The 24,736-nt window shown below is 40.0% G+C and overlaps 1 protein-coding gene across 4 annotated transcripts in view; it reads right to left on the bottom strand.

Annotated features, from left to right (window-relative positions):
* TEAD1 (TEA domain transcription factor 1) overlaps window positions 1-24,736 on the bottom strand; it is a 146,016-nt gene that overhangs the window by 38,514 nt on the left and 82,766 nt on the right. For 3 of the 4 annotated variants that reach the window (XM_032791807.2, XM_032791808.2, XM_075065183.1), the window contains 4 exons: window positions 14,453-14,587; window positions 14,205-14,251; window positions 12,972-13,033; window positions 10,866-10,990 (listed from right to left, as the gene is read on the bottom strand). In XM_032791807.2, coding sequence (XP_032647698.1) covers window positions 10,866-10,990; window positions 12,972-13,033; window positions 14,205-14,251; window positions 14,453-14,587 — 369 coding nt within the window. Of the gene's footprint in view, window positions 1-10,865; window positions 10,991-12,971; window positions 13,034-14,204; window positions 14,252-14,452; window positions 14,588-15,689; window positions 15,697-24,736 lie in introns of those variants that run through there. The other variant, XM_075065184.1, reaches the window with a different exon arrangement.

The raw sequence follows: 24,736 nt of genomic DNA, 5'->3' as shown, positions 1-24,736 counted from the left end.
CAGGGAGCCTCTCTCTCCTTTGCTGTCATTGGCTCGTCTCCTGGCAGGGGGAGGAGAGATTTGCCTGTTTTGAAAGTAAAGGGAATGAGAGCCGGATCTGCAGGGGGGACAGAAACAGGGGAACAGAGTGGGACAGGAAGCCTGAGGGTAGGACAGAAACTGGAAATGAGTGGGATAAAGAGTAGGAACCAGTTAGCAGAATGAGGTGGCGGGGTGGAGGCCTGACTAGGAAACAGGGTAGAGGGGAGAACTGGGACTGGCTAGAGACAGGGCCTGGGACACAGAGGCCGGGGAGCATGGAGATTACATGGGGAGCTGGGGAGAGAGACTGTGACTGAGAGCTGGTGGAGACTGGGAAGGTGGATTAGGAGGTGGGAGGGTGTGATTGGAGGCCAGGGTAGGAGAGAGAGAGAGAGAGACAGACAGACAGACTGAATGAGGAACTGGGGGGTGGCAGAGAAATTTGGACTGGCTGGGCAAGGAGACAGAGAAGGAAAAGCTGGGGGAAATGGAATGACTGTGCAAGTAGATTGGGACTGTGATGGGGAGTTAGGAGGGATGAAACTTGAACTTGCTAGGCATGGAGATTGTGGAATGAAGACAGAGACTGGCTATATGAGGACAATGGGCCTGAGGCCTGGTACCAGGGTTAGAGAAGAGACACGACAGGGAGGAGGTGAGGGACAGAGGGGTCCTGTTTGGTTAAAACAGGAAGAAGAGTCTGTGCCCACTAGATCACATTCCCCTCTAAATCCTGGAATAACCCCAAGATCCCTGATCCACTATTCCTCTGCCTCTCTAGTGCTGGTCTACAAAAGAGATGACAACCTACTATTGCTACCAATTATTCCAGTAGCTCAAATGACAGATCTGTGGATTTAAAAGTTCCAAACGCACTGAAGAACCATGGCGTTAAGACGACAGCACCTGATGGAATTACTGTTATTTCAGGTTTTCTTTTTAAAGAACACTAGGGAATTACACACAAAAAAACTCTCCTTAAGTTAAAAGAACATTATTAAATTTGAAAAGTCAAACAACTGCAATTTAAGAAACAAGCTAGATCCTACTGCTGTGTTTGGCAGGGTTAGTGCATGATAATAGCGCTCCCGGCTGACTACCGAGGTATAATTTATATGCATTTACCCTCATACTGATACACTCCCCAATTCACTTCTTGACCATTAGTGAGAATCAACAAGGGTTCATTGTGATTTTACATCTCTAAAACCCACTTCCATTATTTGCAATGCTCTCTTAGGAGTTTTTTAAATAAAATCTCTCTGCTGATTCCACTTTCCATTTGTCAACTGTCATCCCCTATGCATCTAATAAAGTCAAAATTAATATGGTTATTTTTACTCCCTGGGTTTTTCACAAGCACCAATAACGATCTCAGCAGAGCTCTAGGAGCAGTGTTTGCTCATGACTGCAGAGCCAGCAGGGGGAGCCAACAAAATTGATTTTTTTTTTTTGGTAAGTTCTGCAAAAAAAATTGTGATTATGATTTTATTTTGAAAATTTTAAGCAACAGTGACAGATTTTGAACAAGAATGATGTGGATGATCTTTCACACCTGGTCACACTAACATTAAGGAAAGCCAACTTTGGAGAATCAGTTACTGCCAAATGTCTTTCTACTTATTGCCACCAATATTTGCATACTGGACACCTAATTTTAGGCACCTATGGTTGCAATCCTGCCACAGGAACTATGGAGCTAGACGATCTAGACTTGCATAGGTCCCCCTTGAAGCCAATGAGGCTCCATGCAGCCACAGGCAGCTGCTATCAAATAGCCAGTTTCAGGATTATATCAATACTAAACCAAAGGGAACCGTCGTTCTGAGCACCTCTGAAAAATCAGGGCACTTTAATTTAGGTGTCTAAATACAGACACTCAAGTTTGAAAATTTTACAGAGTATGACATATGTTCATTCCACAGTGTAGATGCATAATCACTATACACATCAACAGAAGTGAACTCCATATTTTTGTGTACTTCATTCAACTTTATATTAAAATAACCTTGAATCTGAAGTCCACCACACTAAATTAATTCTTTTTAAAAAATTGATCCATCTAAATTTAATTTCATTTGCTCTTCTTTTTATATAAGAAGGAGGCTAGACAAGGAGTTTCATATAACTAAAAAGTTGACATCTTTGATATGCTGCCTATAAAGAGTACAAGAGGATAAACTTCTAAACACAGCTTAAGATGTGTTGATAATATAACATAAGAAAACTCCTGTGCCTCTGTAATATTTTACACAGTTAAAATGGAGAGAATTTTAAAAATGTAATTTTTTCCCCATCAGCTGAGATGGTTTGGTTATTTTTTTATATTTTATTGCATTTGCACAATGAGACCAGGCTAGAAGTTTCACTTTTATGATTCACTTCTAGTCAGGTTCACTTTGTGGCTCTCCTTCACAATGCTCTCTGGACTCAGAATACTGCAGGGTAATATTTAAATACAAAAGCCTTGTTTAAAACAAACAAACCCGGAAATAAAAAATAAGGAACATTTCCATTAAGATTATACTTCCCCACCACCGTTTCTTTTTAAAACAAATTCTGAATTTTATACCTAATGCTATTACCCCACATTATGAGTAGGTGGGTTAATTTGGAAAATTTGCTCTTCATGCTATTCTTTTCTAGCTGTAAGGAATTTTAGATGTAAAACTGTTTCAAGTGCTAGAGATTGCTTGAAAGCAGTAATCACAGTTGAATGCTCAGAAGACAGGGAAGAAAAAAAATTTTTTGGAGGTAGACCAACAGATACCTAATTAGATCAGTTTGGGTTGCAACTGAAGAATCAGACAGGTAAAATATATTGAGGAGAAGGTCTACTATATTGAAATTATAATAAGTTAACTTTTTGAGTCTTTGTATTTTAGAAACACTTGTATGTAAGACAACAGTTTAGGTTCTCTCTAATCTGCTTGAGGATTCAACTTCTACGTGTTAGAAAACACATTTACTTAGTTTAACCACGAATAGAAATTTGTTCTAAACTTCCCAGGAACTCTTACAGTGAAATCACAAAACATCTAAGTAAAGAGATCTTAGACTGACAGCAACAGACTGGTAAATATGATCATTTAATATGGTGAGGTTCCAAATATACAGAGTTGGAATACAATTAAAGAGAGGTACTTTTTCTCTTATAAAGTGACTGGTGTTTGAAGACTTGAGGTGAAATTCTATAGTTTGTTTGTAAGTACAAAGGACCACTGAACTAATGAACGATCAGAGAATTTGGAAGAAAATGCAACAGGAATTTGGCACATGTATGTTTAGTTGTTTTTCACATTAAAGAGAGAGTCATTTAACTCATCCAGAGCTGCAGAGTCAATATTCAGAGACGTTGTAAGTGTGGCATCCTACATCCTACTTTGCAATTTCCAAAAATACCAAAAGTTAAAGTGAGGCTAATTATTTCCATTCTATAATTTTAGGAAGGTTTTTGCTATTTAAAATTTCACCTGTAAATGGAATAATTCTGTGATTAGGAAAGAGAGTCCTGCAAGGGACAGGATTCTATGGAGCACGTTTGAAATCCACTAGAATACTGACTGATAGTTACAGGCTCTTGTACTTTTACACGTTCATTACCAATGGAAGGGCGATATAACTCTTTAGTGCCCCAATCCTGCAGTGAGTTGTGTGTGGATACACCTTTAAAACCACAGAGACCTGCACTGAAGTCAAGGGGATGCTGCTCAGGCAAATAAGACCTAAGTAAGTAATTATTTATGTGAGGGTTTCTGTTTTCAGCTAATAAATGTTGGTAATCCATTTGGTTAAAAATAGTACCTCATTTTATTTACTGCGAAATGTTACTGGTAAAAAGGTACTAAAAGACTATTTCAGGGGTGGCTAAATTCTCCACCTACTAGACAGGGATGGGGAGGAGCTCAGACCTCTGCATTGCAGCAGGGTGGTGGGGTAGGGGCTTCTGCCCAGTGGGGAGGAGGCTCTCAGGGCTTCAGCCATATGGAACGCACCTGCCAGTGCTCGAGGCTTTAGCAGGAGCAGAGCTGAAGCCCTCAGCCCTGCAGGTGCCTCCTGTGGGGCAGAAGCCTCAAACCCCAGCAGGAGTGCCCTGGCTCTCAAACTTCTGAAGATTGTCATATACGGTGTGGAGGATCAGTAAGTCTGGCCACCCTTGGACTGTTTCAAGGATAGAGTAAATTGTTACATGATTCTGGTTTAAAAGCTTCTGCAGATTCTTGCTTAAAAGTTTACATATATCCATTTATTAGGTCAGAAGAGGAACAAAGAAATACAACAACCTAAAACTTCATGGCTTAAAATGTACATAACTACTGTGCATTTCTTGTTTGTAAATTATTTCTATATTAGGAAAAAAATTAACACTAATTTCCATACTAGTAGAGTCCCATAGCAGAGATAAAGAGCCACAACTATAGACACAATCAGAATGTTGTGAAGCAAAGCTAAATGAGATCAGGGTGTACGTCCAGCATCCCATCTCTAGGAGTGGCTTTGGAGTTTGTTGGAAAATTCTCTGTCACTTAAAAAACAAAATCAGAATTGCCCAAGATAAATCTAGACTAAGTTTTATCAGTTGTATTTCTTGCAAAATCCAAAGAGTTCTCGAGTCATTATGTTGCAAGGCAGAGTACTCCCTAAAATATGTATTTTTAGTGCTTTGTTCATTCTCCTTTTCAATGTTCTGAGCGAGGAAGCTTCCACTTTTGCCCTTGGGGGACTGTTCATAGTCTTTGGACTATTCTGCATGCCATTATTTACAGTAGGATCCAGATAATCAAACCATATTAATAGTAAACTATCAGCCACCCTCAAAACTGCAAGTAACGAAGTGGGAGCTCTCACGTATTCCCTGAGAGAACAGGACAAATTTAGTGAAGCTTCAGGAACAGCCAGATGAGCAAAGAAGCACAGCACAAACCCCTTTTATTACATAGAGTCTGCCCTCCCTGGCTGGCTTTGCGGTTCCTTGCCAACCTCTTATGGAGGGCTCTTCACCCTTTTCCTCTGCTGGTTAGAAGAGCGGCAGCTCCTAACATTCTGCTGACAAGCCGATCAGCTAGCTGTGGCTTTTGCTCAGCCAATCTGCCCTGCTCTCCCCCCACTGCTCCTGTCATTCTCCTACACAGCTTCTCCCAGATCGCTTGATGCAAGTTGAAGGGAGAAGAGTGGGAGCATCTTTGGCTCCCTTCTGTCTTCTCTCCTTTCAGCCTTCTACCATTACTCCATCTCACAGATTTTTGTCCTATTGCTTCTACCCACTTGCCTTCCGAAACCTCTCCCATTGCCACTGACTCCCTGCCCAACACACAAATGGTTGAGCATTCAAACTCTGGTATGAAGGGTTAATGTTTGACTAGGGTAGACACGTAAGGAAATTGCCACAGTGGGACTAAAGAACGGCATGAGTTTGGGTTTATAACTGACAATAAATTTACTTTTTTCGTGCCTTATTTTTGTACAATACAAATACGAAAGCAGCTGCTATTTTTTAAAAAAAGAAAGATTCAAGTAGTTTCATAATATTGGTACTCTAGTTAACCATTCATGTCAATGTAGTGCATTGAAAACGTAGGATCTCCTAGCAGTGCACTCCCAATCACAGGCAAATGCTTGTGGGGTTCTCACCCCTACATGGCAGGAATTCTAGAAGATATTAGGCTACTCCAAAGAGGGCTTTGTGGTATTTATCCAGGCTTTCTTCACCACTGGTTTTCAATTCAAGTCTCTAACTTTGCTCTGCAATACAAGTGTATGTGTTACATTCCTCAGAGAGTCTGCACCTGCCTGGAAAATGAGAGCTCAGAGGCCTCTGCTGAGCCTTAGTCTCACATGTACTGTACTAGTGCAATGGGTTGCATGCTGAGCTACTGCATGTAAAAATAATACTTAGGACATGACTTTTTGATACCCAGAGTTGCCAAAGCAGTATGTTTTGACCATTAGTAGTCGATTATGTTGCAAATCTATTCACTTCACTCAGCTGGTTTCATATTATTAATTCCAGTGGTGTGACTGCAGAGCACATATAATCTGGCAAAAACATATTTGGTTAAAGCCGTTCTATTTCGCAGAGGGAAGACAAAGTCAGTGTACTGCTCTATTATTCATTTTTTGAAACTGTGAGATGGCCTAGAGATACAAACGCTGTACATGTTTTTCAAACTGTGATACAGATCTATTAAACTAAATTTTACACATTAATGTAGAATAATAATAATTCCATTATGAAAACAATATAAAGAGGATGTTTCAATGACATGGTTTTAACCACTCAGAAGTTAGGAAAGAAAATTCATTTATTTAACTTTGCCACCCTCTGTGTGCGTATCAGGATGCTGTTTTTAGTTACACAATCACATACTATTTTCCAAACATACATTTTCCCTACAACTTTGGGAGACACATATGCAACATCTTCTATTCCTGTGCAGCATTCTGTGTACACCAGAACCCATAAATCACCAATATACTAGGTATACAGTGACTGAGCCAAGGACTTCTAAACTGTACACCTTACAAGGCCGCGTGATGGTATACTTCTTTATTAGGAACTTCTTAAGAGGAGGCTTTCTTGAGAACCTCCATAAATACTTGCAGAAATGTAAAACAGTTAGGTCAACAAGTGTCATAGGCCTGGTCTACACTGGAGGGGGTGTCAATGTAAGACACGCAACTTCAGCTACGGGAACAGCGTAGCTGAAGTCGACTCATCTTATTTCGACTTACCTCCCATACTCACGGCACATGATCGACGGCCGAGGCTCCCCCATCGACTCTGCTACCGTCGCTCGCCCTGGTGGAGTTCTAGAGTCGACGGGAGCGTGTTCAGTGATCGATATGTTGCATCTAGACAAGACGCGATATATTGATCCCTGATAGATCGATCACTACCCGCCAATCCGGCAGGTAGTCTGGACGTACCCATATTCTGACTTTATTTTCTCCACATACTGGCTCACATTTTTGGGCAGGATGTGGATGTTGGAGGGATAGGTTTACCTCTCTATCATGCACAGACCACTGTCTCCTTTGATTTGCAATGTCAGGGAAATGGAACTAGTTTGCTGGTGTGCTTTTGGAGATTGATGGAACTAATGAGTTATCAGGCAGTCCTGAGAGATAAGACTGATCTGACAGATCACTCTGTGTGTTGGTAGCACTTCACGGTAAATTTTGGCCTCTGCTAGGGATACAGTAGTCCCTATTGACACCATTAACTATGAGGTTTTGTTGGTTCATTTGAAAACCATAGAAAGGGTGGCTGGAGCTGCTCTGGAGTGGCCCTACTCTTATCTCACTAAGAGCTGTGAGCAACTGTCCTTTGTGCCAAAGATTCTCTTGCGTGGGTGTTGCGTGAATATGAAGCCCCCGGAAGGACTGATGAAGAGACCATGTCTGCGCTGCTTTCAGTATGACACCTCACTTTATGACTCCATCACATTTGAGTCAGCCAGAACAGTGGAGCAAATTACCTGTTTAGATGGAACTGGGGCTTGAATGAGAGTCTTCTCTCTGTGAGTCTGTCTACGTGAAGCTGACATGAAGTTGGTGGGTTAAGGGAAACGGCTGGAAACATTGGCTGCACTGCTGTCAGCGCCCTTCATTGAGGAAGTGTGACTGCCATTTGCAAAACAGGCTTGCAAGTCGGAAGTGGCGTTGGATCTTGGATGCCCAGGTAGCTGCTGCAGCCAAGAGAGTTGCAGAAGCTGAAACTAGTACAGAATGCTGCATCCCACTTATATATTGGGAGCAGGAGCACTTTATAATCAGTGCTCTGTGATCTGCTCTGGGGCTCCCATTAAGTTTCCAGATGAAATTCTACATAATTTGGTTTTAATCTACAAAACCCTAGATGATTAGAGACCTTATTACCTAAAAGTCCACCTTTCTCCTCATGACATGCAGCCACCAATGAGATCAGTAAAGGCACTTGGATGGGAGCTCCCTTGATATAAAAGACAGGAAGCTGCTGACAATACGTTGTCTGAGAAAGGTCAATGACTTTGGAACTCATTTTCACCCTTGGTGTTCCAGAGCCTGGATTTGTGCATGCTGCCAGGTGCATCTCTTTTCCCAGGCTCCTGAGGAGGGGTGTAAATTGTTATATTTATCGGCAGTCCTCTTGAATGTTTTTAAATTATGGTATACGTGTTCAGAGCACAGGATGGGGGCCTACAGATATTGTATCTCTATACATTTAAGAAAAATAAAACATTCAGTGTTAATATACTGCAGGATAATTCCACTGAGTTCGTAGTCTCTAAGGTCAGAAGGGACCACAGTGATAATCTATGCTGACCTCTTGTATAACACAGGCCCGAGAGATTCCCTGAAGTAATTCCTATTTGAACTAGAGCATCTTTTAGAAAAACATCCATTCTTGATTTTAAAACTGCCAATGATACAAAATCCACCACAACCCTTAGAAAGTTGTTCTGCTGGTTCATTGTCCTCACTGTGAACAATTTGGACTGTATTTCTAGTGTAAATTTGTCTAGCTTCAACTTCAGCCACTGGATCTTGTTATACCTTTGTCTGCTAGATGGAAGAGGCCATTATAAAATATTTGTTCCCCGTGCAGACACTTATAAACTGTGATCCGGTCACCCCTTAACCTTCCTTTGTTAAGCTAACTAGATTGAGCTCCCTGAGTCTGCCATTTTAAAGCATGATTACTATTCCTTTAATCATTCTCATGGCTCTTCCCTGAACTCTCTCCAATTTATTAACATACTCTTTAAATTGTGGACACCAAAACTGAACACAGTACTTGAGGTGCAGCTGCACTAATGCTAAATACAGGACTTCCTACTCCTACTCAGACTCCTCTGTTGATACATCCAAGGATCGCATTATAGCCCTCCTGGCCACAGCATCACACTGGGAGCTCACATAACTCCAGAATCTTTTTCAGAATCACTGGCTCCCAGAATAGAGACCCCCATTCTGTTAGTACAGCCTATGTCATTTGCTCCTAGATGTATACAGTTGGCCACAATAAAACACATATTGTTTGCTTGCACCCAGCTTACCCTGCAACCTGGATCGCTCTGTATCAGTGACCAATCCTCTTCATTATTTATTATTCCCTCTCAAGGAAGTGACTCTTAATTTACACTGGGGTAAAGGAGCTCAGAGTCTGACACCAAGAGTGTATTAAAGCCACTGTATTAGGCAAGAACATAGAAACAAGGGTGCCACTTTTGTTCCAAATGAATAATGAAACTGATGGAATGCATAACCAGAGGATTAAAAAACTAGTAGTATAAATATACAACAGTTAGTGGGAGTTACTCTGGATATAGACATTTGTAACCGAGAGCTGAACTGTCCCTATCTCTAAACACAGACACTCCAGTTAAACCAGCATGCCCAAATATAATAGTTAGCAACCCAACATATGGCCATATATTTTAATATCTCACTGCTGAAATATATTGTACTTTTTAGTTTAATGTTTCTCTGTTTTAAGGATTCCTTTGATGTACTATGTCTCTGATCTCCATTATGCTGTGTAAACACTCCCTTGATAACATCACCAAGCTATAGCCCATAAATTCTATGGTTTCCAGAACAGAATTATAAACACCACATGACAGCTCCACTCTACTTCAAGCTACTGTATTTTACCAGCAATTTGAGGAAGAAAGGACTGTCTATACCACATGCTCATGAGAGTATTTGCTTTTCTGCAATAATCTCAATAAAAATTTTCAGTTCAACAACATGTTTTTCCACTGAAAACTAACACAAGCTCTTTTGATTCATGGTGTTTTTTGACATCCAGGAGGAGAGTTAAGCTGATAAGTTTTCATGGCAAAGACAAAACACAATGATTAATAATAGGAGCTACTTCATCAAATGAGCTCTCTAATGGATGGATTAAATAAGAAATATTACACCCAGCTCCATGGACTTGCCTAAGATTTTGCAGTGCAGAATCTAGATATTTTTTAAATATTGAATTTGGCTTTGAGAAACGGACTGAAATCAAAGCAAGCATCACATTTAGATCTTTAAATAGGTAAGTTGTACAGACTACTCAACTATTCTTGCTCTATTCATCGGAGCAGAAATTTAAACAAGTTTAAAATCAAATTAGGTTAGGAAGGTTTATTCTCAGCAAAAACTTCTTGTCCAAATACCTGTTCCTTAAAAAATATAAACTAGGTGGCTCAGTGGAATGATACACTCCTGGAGACTCAAACTGAAAGCAACAGCAGTAATTATGCTCTGTTCTTGGTATCTAGAGAAATTTTTCCCCAAATCTCAAAAGCCTGGGTTTTGCAAAGCACCTAAGGCATGCTAAATTGTAAGCATGTCCTTAAATTATATCCCTGTTCCAGAAACAACTTAAGCACAAGCCTTATCTCTAAGTATCTGCTTAAAACCCATTGATTTCAACAGGAATTAAACACGTGCTTAAGTACTTTGCTGAACTGTGGCCCAAATCACCATGCAACTTTGTATAACTGGAAAATTGGGCCAGCAAGCCACTCAGACTGGACCAGCAATGAGGCACACTGACATAGCTATGTAGTGCAGCTTGCAGTGAAGCTGAATGGAGGCACTGAAAGGAGGCAAACATGACACAGTCCCTCACTTTCATAAGCAATGGCTTCCATAAAAAAAAGTTGAAAAGGGAAAAATTGTACTGTAATCAGAGTAATATTATAGTGCATTGACTGATGTCTATCAGCCTTGAGAAATTCTGCCTCAAAGTGACATCAATGTCAACAGCGGAAAGCACGTGGGAAGAGACCAGAAAAGGGTAGATACAATTAAGAAGAGCAGAGAACTATTTAAGTTTACTAGGCATTTCTTTGGATAACACCTACTGATTCTGGGTCTCTCTGTTGTTCAAGAAAAGCTGAGAATTCCACCAGTCTGAGTTTGGTTGTACCAATGGATCGACCCTGCCAAGCGGGAACTGAGGGTGCTGGAGCTGATGCAGGCTCAAACCCTGAAATACAAAGTATCATTGTTATGTACAAGTCAATTAAATTTCTCAACTTCTGTTTTCTATATTAAATGTAATGAGGAGCCATAGGGCTCTTCTTAATTCAGATTTTAAAAAAATACTAAATCAACATGGATTTATTATTTGTTAAAGGTAAACAATATGGAAAGATGGGGATCCAACCTACTGATCATAGTATCAATGTGGTTGGTCAAGCTAAGGATGGTGGGAAACAAAAGTGGAGCTTCTTTGAATTATTTAGCTAGCGTGTCACTGTATAATCTTTGCTTAAACTATATAATTAATTACTGTACACTTTACACAGCATTATAACTGACATTTCACTAGCAGCATGGTCATTCGTAGGCAGCATGGTCTAATGGGAGTCAGGAGACCTGGGTTCTATTCCTGGCTCACCACTGACCTGCTGTGTGACCTTGGGCTTTCCTCTCCTGTTCCTCCTCCCACTCTTGTCTATTTACAGTGTAAGCTCTTCAAGGCAGGGCTCTTCTATGTGTTTGTGCAAAGCCTAGCACAGGGGGGCCTTTAAGCACTACTGCAATACAAATAATAATAAATAATTAATGTAGGGAGATGAATTGTAACTCAAAATGAGAACAAAGGTCAGTAACTTGACCTATTATGAGGAAGCATGTCTACCACCAGAACTGATTCACCACAATTAAAACTGTAACTGTTCTCTTGCTTCAAATTGTGGAAAGCCACAAAAGGAGAAAGAACAAAGAAGGAGTGGAGCAACTGACCAAGCGAGACAAGAGACCACAGAAGGCAGGGCAGAGATAATCCCCCAAGATTTGAAAACCAAGACGACATTTCTGAAGTAGGTTCAGAGAGATGGACAACAAGCTAGTGAAGGTGAAAGAGGACTCAGGTAACATGTTTCTACTCCCTGGAATGGGAATCTGACTGTAATTCTTCTGCACCTCAAATTTAGATAGCGGATTAGGAACCCTATATAAAAAGGGGAATTGCAACAGTCAAATGTGAATATGGATTTCAGTAATGATGAAAATTCTGGCAGCGTTCTAACAGTGGCAAGAAACAGATTCCAAAAGGAGATGTGAAAAACTGAAAGTTGAAGATGACTCATAATTTCTGGCTTCGGGAGCAACATTACATAATTTAGGAAAAACAAGAAGAGAGTGAGATATGCAAGACCACAAAGGAAAGTTTTTACTCAGAAAGATGGCTAGCGTCTTTCAAGTAATCTGTAGTAGGAAATTATAATGTAGAGAAGAATGGATAGAATCGAGAATAGCCAATAAATGAGAAATAAAGGGATGAGGAAGTTTGGTGAGGGACACAGTTTGTCGTCATTTGGATAGAAATAATGCCCATTATTGGAACTAGCAATGAAATGCACATGAGATGACAAATTCTGGGCAATCATAGCCTCTTTTGCTCTGAGGTATAAGGCTTCTACCAGACTAAGAAGTAATTAGCAGAGGAGAGTTCTGGTGGCACTGGCTTCTAACCTGAGATGCTCTGGAAGAAGAAAAAGCTCAATAGTGTATATACTGGTAGTGACATGTTTTATACTTTGTAGGACTGAATATAAATTATTTTGGTATAATTTTAGCTCCAATTTTAAGTAAATACAATGTACTTTGCATGAGTGAGGGAAGCAAGATTTAGCCCTTAAATTGAAATATGCAACCCATCATCCATTCTGTTCTTCACAAGTCATTTTCTTGCATCATATGAAATACCACCAGATGATATACTTTAGTGCCACAAGAACTGTTGGCACATATGTGCTGGGATTAGGAGTCCTGTTTTCCTATCTAAACAGTGACTTTTCTTCATAATTAATCAATTGCTTGTCCACTGATGTCTGGAAGGGACATATGAGATTCTGGACACAGATTAGTGGGGTCTGTGGGGCTCAGAAACTAACAATACACTCATTACTTTTCCTTATGCAATTCAGCTCTGTTTAAAAGAAGCTAGAAAATGAAGTTACCTGAAATGGGAGTTGTGACTGTTGGCTGAATAGGATAGGCCTGCTGAACGAATGGCTTTACACTGGAATAAATAGTTACACAAAATCACAAACTATACAATTCACAGGTCATTCAGTTAGTTATACAGCACAAGGAAATACATGGTTAATAATCTTTATGCACACAGATGGCTCTTTCCTAGTAGGCATATTTAAAAGATAGTCAACAAAGAGGTTATGAAGCAAGAAGGGGTTACCCCAAATGTAAAACAGAGCCTGATTCACAAGTTATTGAGCTTGACAGTGTTCACTTAGGTCAGTGGTTCTCAATCTATTTGCCATTGTGGGCCACAGATGCAGCTCTCTGTACGTTATGTGGGCTGCATCCACATACAATATAAATACTACCTGTGTGGCCCTGAGGATGTCACATGAGCCGCAGTTGTGTGCTGACTGGGCTACAAGCCGATTGAGAACCACTGACTCAGGTAGTAGGGAAGAATAATTCCCTCCACTGCAGAAATTACTGGATAACAGTAACAGAGGTCAGACTAGATGATCATAACAGTTGCTTTTGGCCTTCTGTGAATCCAAACCCCACTGAATCCAACGGAAAAACTCCCACTGATTTCAATGTGCTTTGGATAAGGCCTATAATGAGAGCTGGGAGGAGATATTCCACAGATCACACTTTCCTGTAGGGCTGGGGCTGAATACATCAGGTTTACAAGTCTCTTCTCTACATGAAGTGCCTGTTACCAAGATGCCATGCAGCTTCAAACCCCACCGAACGGGGCCAGGCCTTTCATCTAGTTGTTGCTCACGTGAAGTGGTCATTCCCTGCCCTACAGAAAAATAGATGTCTGGGCTATCTTCCCCTACGCCTCCCCCCATGTCCTGTATATTCTGAAATGAGTGAGGTAAGATTTGTATTGGAAACACACATATACATACACACAACACTATCATATACTTGCTTTATAGTGCAATTCTATACTGGAGGTGGAGTGGGGTGGGGTGGGGTGGGGTGATTATTGTCCACAGTTAGTATTCAGCTTCTGTCTTAAGGAGTGTTATCATTTGTAATGTTTTAACAGGAGCCATATGAGCTATTGTGACTGAAAAGGTTCCTGTAATTGTCTAATCTTCTATTTTCATCTTGCTAAGTATTTGCTTGAATAATATCCTCTGGCAGCGAATTCCACTGACTAGTTATATACTTCATATAAAAGCATTCTTATTCTTCAGACTTACTCTTGTGAGGATCCCGGCTGCCCTGTTTGTATCATTCCTGGCCAAAACTAGAGGGGGTGGGGAGAAAAAGAACTTTGTAATTGCCTTCTTTTTAGAAAAATTTCATACATTTATACACAAAATTACTTATTCATTTTGCAAACACAGATGTAAGTACAATTTGCGCATAAATCCATTGATCTAGCCTTTATTTCCTACTGATCGTTGTTAGGAAATAAACTTTGTATTGGCATCAGTTAACAACTTACCCCAGGTGCACCAGGAAATGTAGGACGGGGAATTCCTGGCAGGCCCAACTTGTTGTGTATAGCAGTAGCTGATACGATCTGAGCGGATGACATTGCTGCCATGTGCTGAAGTGCCTTGTCCTTTGCAGTCTGATCCTTTAATATGACAATTATATGGATTCTTAAAACATTTGGCACAGCTAATCTGGTTACTTAAGTGCAGCTACAAGCATGTAAGCCAAACTTAAAAGGCCACAAAACAAAAAATAGAAAACCATGCAGAAAAATATAGCATGAAGGCTAAAATACACTCGAACTTCCTCAAAGCAAAAATCTCCTCTCAGAGATGCAGGGCAGAGCTGAACTCTCTCAGTCTGCTCTCCTGACATGCAGGGAACTCTGGAAGAGCAAATTGTTCCCCAAGTTCTGCAAATCGGATCCACATAGGCAGATCCCTTTGCAAATGCAGAGCTTCCCTGACTTCATCTAAGCTCTGTCTTCAGTAGAGGTCTTCCGGTATGGCTCTGATTGCAGGACTGGGACCTATGAGAGTTGAGCTCAACCATGCGGATCTGAGAGAATTTGCCCTTAATGAAAACTTTTAAGAAAAACCCAGAATTACAGTCACTTGTGAACAGGGCATTATTTCTCTTCATTCTTACAGACAGACAAAACATTTCAAATTCTGGTATCCAATACATGCCATCACAAAAACAAGGAAACACATTAGACAACTTCCAATTTGAAAAATTTTCATTAATAATTTACAGTGCTTCCAAGAGAACAACAAGAAAAACCTGCTTTCAAGCACAGAGACCTGGCTTTTAAAAAAAAAACACAACTGCTTGATTATAGATGTAGGTAAGTGGATATATTAGCACAATAAAAATAGGCACACAGCAAATTTTGTTACTCTATGGCCAGATCATGGTTCCTCCTTTGTAAATACTGTATTAATAAATGCTAATGTTTAGGTCCACGACTTACAGTGAAGGAACACAAGCAATAATAGGCAAGTTCATTTTTACAAGCAAAGTAGCAAGCATGCTGGCAAGGGCGCATGCTTTTATATATGGTACATAAATGTGCATATATGTTCCCTTTAAAGCTTACATGTAGTAATAGTATAGGTGAGCAGCTTCTTCCTTTGAATAGCTCCTTTAGAAACAGCACAGGCTGAGAATACAGTAAAAGCTAGCCAAAAAATCTGCCAAGCACAGCTAATGTACATAATACTTGGTTTAGTTAAAATACTTACCATGCTTGTTACCTGGATACAACAACAAACAGTTTGTTAAAATGCTTGTGTATAACAGAAGATTTTTAAAAAAGTGCTTCACAGGGTACTAAGAGACAAAGGAAGAGCGGTTTGCCCAATATTACGTATAAGGTATAAACAAATCATCATTTTCACTAAGGGACTGATTCATCAAAAGATAAAAAAAGTAAAAACACTTGGGGAACTACGCTCTTCTCCACAGCAGATCTTGGGTGGCGGGTACTGGCCCTTCAGCATGTTTCCATGGCCTTGGTGGGATCCTATGGAAGCTCCTCTGTTGGATGGAGCTCTGTATATTTTGGCCTCTGCTGGTTTATAAGGGACCTGACGGCAGGTGGAGCAGGGGAGTAGCTACTCTCAGCAGCATTCTCCCTTCCACACCCTGCAGGTTTATAGGCAGAAATCCAATCAAATGTTAATGCTTCTTAAAGCAGCATTAACACCTGTGGACCCATCCATAACTGCTCCTGTACAGCCACAGGGGAAGCAGCTGAGAGCAACAGGGTTCCCGTAAAAGCCAAGCTGACAGGGAGAAAAGGACAGTGGAGCGGCTGTGTAGGGGACACAGGGACTCTGAGGCTCCTGAGGTCTCAGGAGATCTGCTGATTCAAAAGGTTGACTCCACTAACAGTCCTGCACAGTGAGAAAGAATGTTCTGACTGAAAACTCCAGTAAAAATATAATATGGCCCTCAGACAACATGTGTGGTGTCCTTGGTTTCTGACTTGGTGAATTTAGATTTAGGGCCTAAACCTGAAGCCTTTACTCGGGTAAAACTACCACTGAAATTTTGAAATTAGTTGGTTTGAAAGAACCAACAATTTCCTGCACACCCTCCTCTCTAGGAATGATATATCCAGTGCCTTCATATAAACAGTCCAGCCAATTCATGGGCTTCTTTTTTAATTCCCAAATATACATGGCTCTGCTGTTATATGGAATTTGCTCCTCTGTGAATCTAAACTCTACTGGGGGTTAAATATTCAAATGCTCTGTTTGGGATATAAACGCCTATCTGGGCAGTGCTCAAGCCCACAATGAATTATGCTCTTACAGACAACCAAAAAAATAAATAAAAAAAGCTTTTAAAGAGTTCTATTTTCCTACAAGAGTCACACTTCAGAGGAGCAGGTCCAGAAATAGCACCTGTGATTTGCCTTGGAGGTAGCTACCCTTTACCAGTGATACATTTGACACTCATTAGTTGCAGGAGCTGTCATAGGAGCTGTACAATGGAGAGAAGATTTGTTTAAGTTATCATGGGGGACAAGAAAGGGTAATTTAAAAAAAAATCTGATTGTGAAGAGCTAAGTGTGTGTATATATACACATTCTCTTATTCACGCATATATATGCATGAATAAGAGAATGTACTGTTGCTATGTGCATTTAAACACTCTGCATTTCATCCCAGAGGTGCATGCCTTTCTGGAGTAGCAATACATTTCAGTCTCTTTGACTGGTTACATTTTGAATTCTGCAAGGCTGGAAGAAGACAAGATCAGCACAGGCAATGCAAGAATAGCCCTGAGGCTATTGTCTCACAGAGTTATAAAGGTCTATATACGTTCTTCGACTGGTTTCAATGGAGCCACACAAATAAACATAGGCTGAGAGTCTGACCCTAGTTTAGGATTCTGAGTCTCTGGTCTGGCAAAGTTTTTTAGCTGGTCAGAAAGGAAGTTTTTTCAGAGTTAAAAAATTGCCTGGCTTAACTTCTCTTTCATTTCAAAATCAAATACAAGCAGACAAGAGGCTCTGATTTCCATTGGTCCTGAGCACACAACTCTAGCAGAACTCAATGAGAGCTGCAGCTAATTGACACCTGTAAAACTGGGCCCAAGAAACTAGTCTTCCAAAAAACTGGAATAAATCTCCATTTTAAGGTTCATTTTTTACTTGGATCAGAAAATGATGCACTGGCCATATTTACCTTAGCTCACTTAAAAATAAATAAAAAATTGCAACAGCATGCATAGCCACATCAATGGCTAACCAATACAAAAGCGATCACTTTGTCCAGCAATGAAATGCAGACACTTCTGGGGTGAAACACAACAACTGATTAATAATACATACCAACAGTCAGAACAGTTTAGGCAGAAAGTGAAGAATACTATATCCAATTAAAATAGCAGGGGGAATTTAGGCAGGCTGATTACAGTAATTACCCAAATTGGAATTTGGCCAGGACACATGGCCTACTCCAACAGAGAATGCCATGGGATCTTTAATGACCACAAGGCATCAGGATCTTGATTTTACATCTTATCAATTTGAAAATCAGTTATCAATTTGGAACAGTCCTACTGAAGTCAATGAAGTTACAAATATTTACACTGGGGTAAATGAGAGTAGGATTTGGACCAGAATATCCAGCGGCACAGTTTCCTTCAGTGCTATGCGGGGATATTGGTTCAGCATAGACTCAGAAGAAGAGGTTCCCTACAGCATTATTAACATTAATTCCTGCAGCAGCTTAAGGTATTTCTTGGATGAGTCCCATCTGGTACTGACCTGCCCTGACCCTACTTAATTTATGAGCTCTGATGGGATTACTGCTGCCCAAGAATGACACTGAAGTAAATCATGGATTTCATTTTTAAAAATCCTCTCTTCTTTTTCTCCCATTACCAAATTCATGTATTTTGTGATATATAGTTAGAAGCACTAGACTAGATTTAGAGCTCAGTCATACCAGTAAAAATCTGGAATTCTATTAAAATCACTAGATTTTCCAATGAGCTCAGAATTGGTCTTGCAATTTTTAGCTCACTGTCTCCAATTTGCAGTTATAAGCCTTTTGAAAGATTTTGTGTGGGTGGGTGTCTGTGTGCGTGTGTGCACGCACACACACGGACAAGGGATAAATTGTCAGAATCTAACAAATGGATTATACAACTTTTAATGAATCAAATCCCTGGGGTTTATGTTACACACATTATTTTGGAATGTAGATCACTGTCACATTAGCAGAGAACAATTCTCCAGAATCATCCATTTTACATCCAAATTACAAATTTAAAACACATTAAAAGAAACATAGGGTAAAACAAGTTTTACATGACCAGCACATTAGGATTTTTGCTTGACTTTCGTTTAATCCAACATAAACAGCAGAATAATCAATCAGTTTACTGTAGTTCTACTAAAAGAAAAAGGATCTGTTATCCTAGAATGATAAATGGGGCTTTCAATCCCACATTGACTAGATGGATTTTGAAAAAATATCTAAGACATAAAAAAATTAAGGGCAACAAAAGATCATGTGAATTCAAAAAGCCCTAAAACCTATCAAATGATTTTTTTTAAGACAAAACTTTTCTTGTAGGAGAAAAATGTGACGTGGTGAAAAAGAAACAGCAATTTGCTCACAAAATGGATTTTACAGTACAGCATAAGAGACTGACATAAAATAGTTTCCTAATAAGTAATTTTGCAGATGTTATTTCTGCTCATATATTGTATTGATTCAAATAACCTTTGCAATTATTAGCTGTAGCTCCAAAAAGATAAACAAATCGTGAAACTATACAATTGTTCTGGACAAAAGATAGAGAGCACTTGAATGTTTCTAGCCCTGCTCTCCAATTTGCTTATTATTAGAGAAGACGGTAGTAAATACAAAAGCTGGCTATTTCAGCCAGGCAATAGCTAATGCCAAGAAGAGAATGCGCATTCAAAGCTGTCCCAACTTGCTGCCTAATGAGTAGCAATTAATCCATCTTATTGTATTTCAAAATGCTGAAGACTCCATTCACATCAAAGGGAATTTTTCAAGGCTTTTATCATTGTTCATTTAAAAAGTATAGAGCTATCTTTAGCATTCTATAATTGTCAACAATATTTTTTTATCCCTCGATGTGGAATGTAGAATAATGGATTTTAAAACATGTAATACATGGGAACTGTAGGCATTTTAATGTTTCTTTTTTGCTTCTCTTTTAATTAATCTTATACTATGAAAGAATATCTAAAATCAAAGTCAAAGTTGGAAGTGGATACTGGTGTATGGACTTTTTCTTGAATTCTGTATCCTTGTTCTTTATTTAGGCAAAACTCCCGCTGGCTTCAATAGTAGGTTTTGTTTGTTTGTTTTGTTTTTTTTAAATGTGGAGGAAGGATTCAGTTCACCATTAGCATGGAGAAGGGAACATCACTCTCCCACCCTGTCTTGCCTCTTTCTCCATGAGACTTCCATAAACTTAGAAACATTTTAAAGAGGGGGTGGGGAGGCTAAGATCCCTAAAAAAAACTCCTACAATATTTGAAATCCTGGTCTAAAGGAAATAGGATGCATTACCCTCCCTGGCGAGATCTGTGGGACATTCCAGATTGCTGTATTTAAGATGCAGTAACAACGTTTACAGGTAAAAATTTTCCTGCGCGCTAAGATCCACCAATCCAGAGCGATTGCTGGCATTGTGCCTGGTAAATTATTACAAAGACAACCACACTGCACCCTCAAAAATACTTTCCATTGAGGCTTTCCTCTCACTATTCAGGAAGAGGATGCTGGCAAACAGCCTTTACAAGGAGTGGGTAAGAAATATTATCTGTCAGGTAAGCTTCAACAATATGCCAGCCAATTCCTAGAGTAACCATAGCTTTGCGATCTTTACATCCAGTCCTACAATACTGCCAGAGAATGAACAGCTAATTGGATTTCTTAAATTCCTTAGCAGGAGTGCCAAGTACTCTCTCTCTCCATCACTGGCTGGATTCAGTCAAAGGCTAGGCAGGTAGAATGATCTCTTGGTTTAAATTAAACCCTGAAGGTATCTTGGGAACAAAAGTTAGTTATTGCCTGCTTTACAAAAGTAAAAAAAAAGGAACTAAAGAGATGTCTACTATAGACATCTTCCTAATTTGATGGTCTATAGTAGATATCTAAGATCCAGAGCTTCACGTCTATAGAACTCTGTAGTGGTGGATCCACTGGTCTTGGCTCTGGCCCACTCCCAGCTAATAATTTTTTTTGCATATAACCACTGTGTTGGACTTCTGGGAGATGTCCCAGTGACCTTGGTTCCTGTTTTTTTTATTATTGTAAAGTAGGCAGTAACTAACTTTTGTACCGGGTCCTCGGCGGCACTTCGGCGGCGGGGAGGTTGAAGTTCCCCATTATTACCAGGTCTTGTGTTTTGGATACTTCTGTTATTTGTTTTAGAAATATCTCATAAAAGAAATCTCCAAAACACAAGACTGGGTAATAATGGGGGACTTTAACTAATAATACGGCAAAATAGAACTTTTTTTCCCAGAAAGTGGAGAAAGTAACCAGGGGGACAGTTACCTTAGACTTAATTGTGACCAACAGGGACAAATTGGTAGCGAATCTGAAGATGGAAGGCAATTTGGGTGAAAGTCATCATGAAACGACAGATTTCATGATTCTAAGGAAAGGAAGGAGTGAGAGCAGCAGAAAAAGGACAATGGACGTCAATAAAGCAGACTTTAACAAACTCAGTGTATGGTAGGTAAGGTCCCGTGGGAAGAAAAATCTAAGGGAAAAAGAAGTTAAGGAGAATTAGCAATTTCTCAAGACGACAATATTAAAGGCACAACCACAAACTATACCAATGCGAAGGAAAGATAGGAAGAATAGTAAGAGGCCAAAATGGCTCCATTTGGAGCTCGTTAATGACCTGAAAATCAAAAAGGAATCCTACAAAAGGTGGATACATGGACAAATTGCTGTGGAGGCGTACAGAAGAATAGCACAAGCATGCAGGAACAAAATCAGAAAAACAAAGGCACTAAATAAGTAAGGGACATAAAGGGAATAAGAATACATTAGGCGCAAGAGAAATAGGAAGAAAAGTGTAGGTCCTCTGCTTAGTGGGGAAGGAAAGCTAATAACTGATGACATCAAGAAAGCTGAGGTATTTAATGTCTATTATGCTTCAGTCCTCACTAAAGAGATTAATAGTGACCAGATACACAACACAATTAACATGAACAAATAAGGGAATGGAATGCAAGCTAAAATAGGGAAAGAACAAGTTAAAGAATATTTATGTAAGTTGGATGTAGTCAAGTCAGCAGGGCCTGCTGAAATATATTCTAGGGTACTTAAGGAATTAGCAGAAGCAATCTTGGAACAGTTAGCAATTATCTCTGAGACCTCCTGGAGGATGGGTGAGGTCCAAAAGACTGAAGAAGGGCAAACCTGCTACCTATTTTTAGAAAGGGGAAAAATGAGAACCCAGGTAATTACAGACCTGTCAACTAGCTTTGATACCTGGAAAGATACTGGAACAAATTATTAAACAATCAGTTTGCAAACATCTGGAAGACAATAGGGTTATGAGGAATAGCCAGCATGGATTTGCCAAGAACAAATCATGGCAAACCAATCTATTTTCTTTCTTTCTTTCTTTCTTTTTTTTTTACAGGATTACTGGCCTAAAGAATGCTTTGGGGGGGGGGGGGTGCTGTGGACATATATTAAATCCGTAAAATAAAGACATATCTTGACACAGTCCCACGACATTCTTATAAGCAAACTAAGGAAATGTGGTCTAGATACAATTACTAGAAGGTGAGTACATAACTGGTTGAAAGCCCTTATTCAATGCATAGTTATTCATGGTTTGCTGTCAGACTGGGAGGGCATATCTTGTGGGGTTCCACAGGGGTCAATCCTGGGTCTGAAATACTATTCAATATTTTCATTAATGACTTGGATAATGGAGTAGAGAGTATGCCTATAAAATCTACAGATGACACTAAGCTGGGAAGGGTTACAAGCACTTTGGAGGACAGGATTAGAATTGAAAATAACCTTGACAAATTGGAGATTGATACAAATTCATCAAGATGAAATTCAATAAAGACCAGTGCAATATACTGGGATGCTCTAGGTTTACTGGGTTCTGCCACAACACAGAAGGCTGGACTTGATGACTTCTGGAGATCCCTTCCAGCCCTATATTTCTATGATTCTATTTTCCAGTTTTCATTTCAGCCCCAAATGCCTATAGGAATAGCAACAAAGCAACTACACAGCTGCTCCTCAACATGCTACAAAATTCCCTTGCAAAAAATCTGGTAAGTGGAAGCATATTTAGGGAATAATCTTGTGGCAAGGCAAGAGAAAAGGAGACCTAGGAGACTAAGGCCATCAGCCATCTCTGGCGGAACTGATTATGGACAGACAGAAGGGATATTTGAATTCTTTCCAAAAGCAAGAAGATTTTCCCCTCACACTGTAGTTGAGAAACGTGATGCTCAGACACAGGTTGTCTTAAATGTCAGTTGGTCTCCTGAACACTACCCATAGCACATTATATAAAAGTTATCTCTGGCCTTTGCTCAGTGTTGGACCACTTGATTCGCTAATAGGTAGCACAGCTGGATAATACAGGTGTGAGATACAGGATAACTGCATTCCCTTGTTACCCCAGATGCTCTGACACTGGTTGTTTTTCATGTGCTGTCTAATACAAACCCAAAAGATGATTTTAGACATGATGATCTGGTTATAGCAAAATACAAGTAACTGGTCTTTACTGTAGCATAGACAATCAAATGTAAAATCAGGGATGCCAAGAAGTATCCAATCCTTCTTCCACCCCAAACAAATAACGTTTCCCTGAGGTAATTTTCAGCACATGTTGGGAAGCATGGGTGGTTAGATATAGAAATTTTAGTTGTTCCATAAATCAGGTAATTTCACTAATACAAATTATCTGCAGGGTTGAAGTTTCTTCTAAGGTCCAAAATAATCAGTTTCTTCCTTTTCTGAGGGAGTGGTTTCATTTGCATGGGGAGGTAGAGCAGTAGATGTGTTCCTCACTGAAACTGTATCATCATCTTCTTTTAAAAATTTCAGCTCCTCCATTGCGGTGGTGGGGGAGAGGAGGAACTGGCAGCTCTAATTTGTCAAGAGATGATTGTGCAGGTAGAGCAGGAGCCAGGTAATAGACACAGAAATGCCAAGTGCAACAAGATGGCAGTGAGGGGCCATTGGTTTGGGCAGAGTCTGGGCTTCGCCCCTCCCCCTCTTCCTTCCCTTGAAAGTGCTGGACAATCTTCTGAACAAGGAATTTGAAGAGAGGTGTCAAATTGTGTCACTTCCTCCTAAAAGCCAGTCATATAAGGACAGTATTCTGAGTACAGTATAAATACTTCCCTTGAGGCAGTTAGGTGGGGAAGTAGGCAGAGTCTTGGCATTGCCCCTTCCCCTCAATGTGCTGGCAAGTATACCTGATCCTGCATGTGTTAGTAAGAAGGGACTGGTCACAATTTGCTGCTGATATTGGTTAATTTCTCCACCATGGAGCAAACAGAGAGTGGAAGGAACTGTGCCTCTCAGGGACACAATTCCTTTCTTTTGCTGCCCCTTTCACAGGGCTTGTTGTGAAAATTGAAATTGCCCTTTTAAAAAATTGCTTTCTCCATCCTAGCTGTGTAATTCTTCCACAGACTTGAAGTGAATGTCTTCTGTAGAGCTGCAGGGACAGTGAGACCTGAGTGTGGAGGGAATTCTTAGCACCAGAAGGGTGGCCTAATTTTCACTAGTCCATTGCTTGTTACTCAGCTGAGGTAGAGCTGCAATCCATCAATCTGCACTGATGGATCTGAGAGTGCAGGAATTAAAGAAACCATTACACAATACATTGTTGTACTAGTAGACTGTTCTTTCTTTACACAGCTCCTTAAAACCAACTGCCTTAGCAGGATACTTTTTTGAGCTCAATTTATGGTAAGTGCCTACAGAAAGGTAACTAGAAAAGGGGACTTTTAAGTATCACAGGAGTTTAGTTTTTTGCCTTGCTCTGTGAACAGCTTCAGTAGGAATCGAAAAGCAGGTGCAGTAATAAAGAATATTTTTGTTTTAAAAATAGTGTCTTTTCATATTTGATGGTACTTTAGGGCAGTGGTCTCCAAAGTGGGGTGCGCAAGAGGATCCTTCAGGGTGCGCGGAAGAGGGTGTGTGCTCAAAATTTTTTTTACTGATAGAGGTGCGTGTTTGGAGACCACTGCTTTAGGGTATGGACAAAAATATTTTTTCAAGTTTTC

Source organism: Chelonoidis abingdonii, chromosome 4 (assembly GCF_003597395.2).
Source record: "Chelonoidis abingdonii isolate Lonesome George chromosome 4, CheloAbing_2.0, whole genome shotgun sequence".
NCBI lineage: Eukaryota > Metazoa > Chordata > Testudines > Testudinidae > Chelonoidis > Chelonoidis abingdonii.
This window is presented reverse-complemented; position numbering and strand designations above follow the sequence as displayed.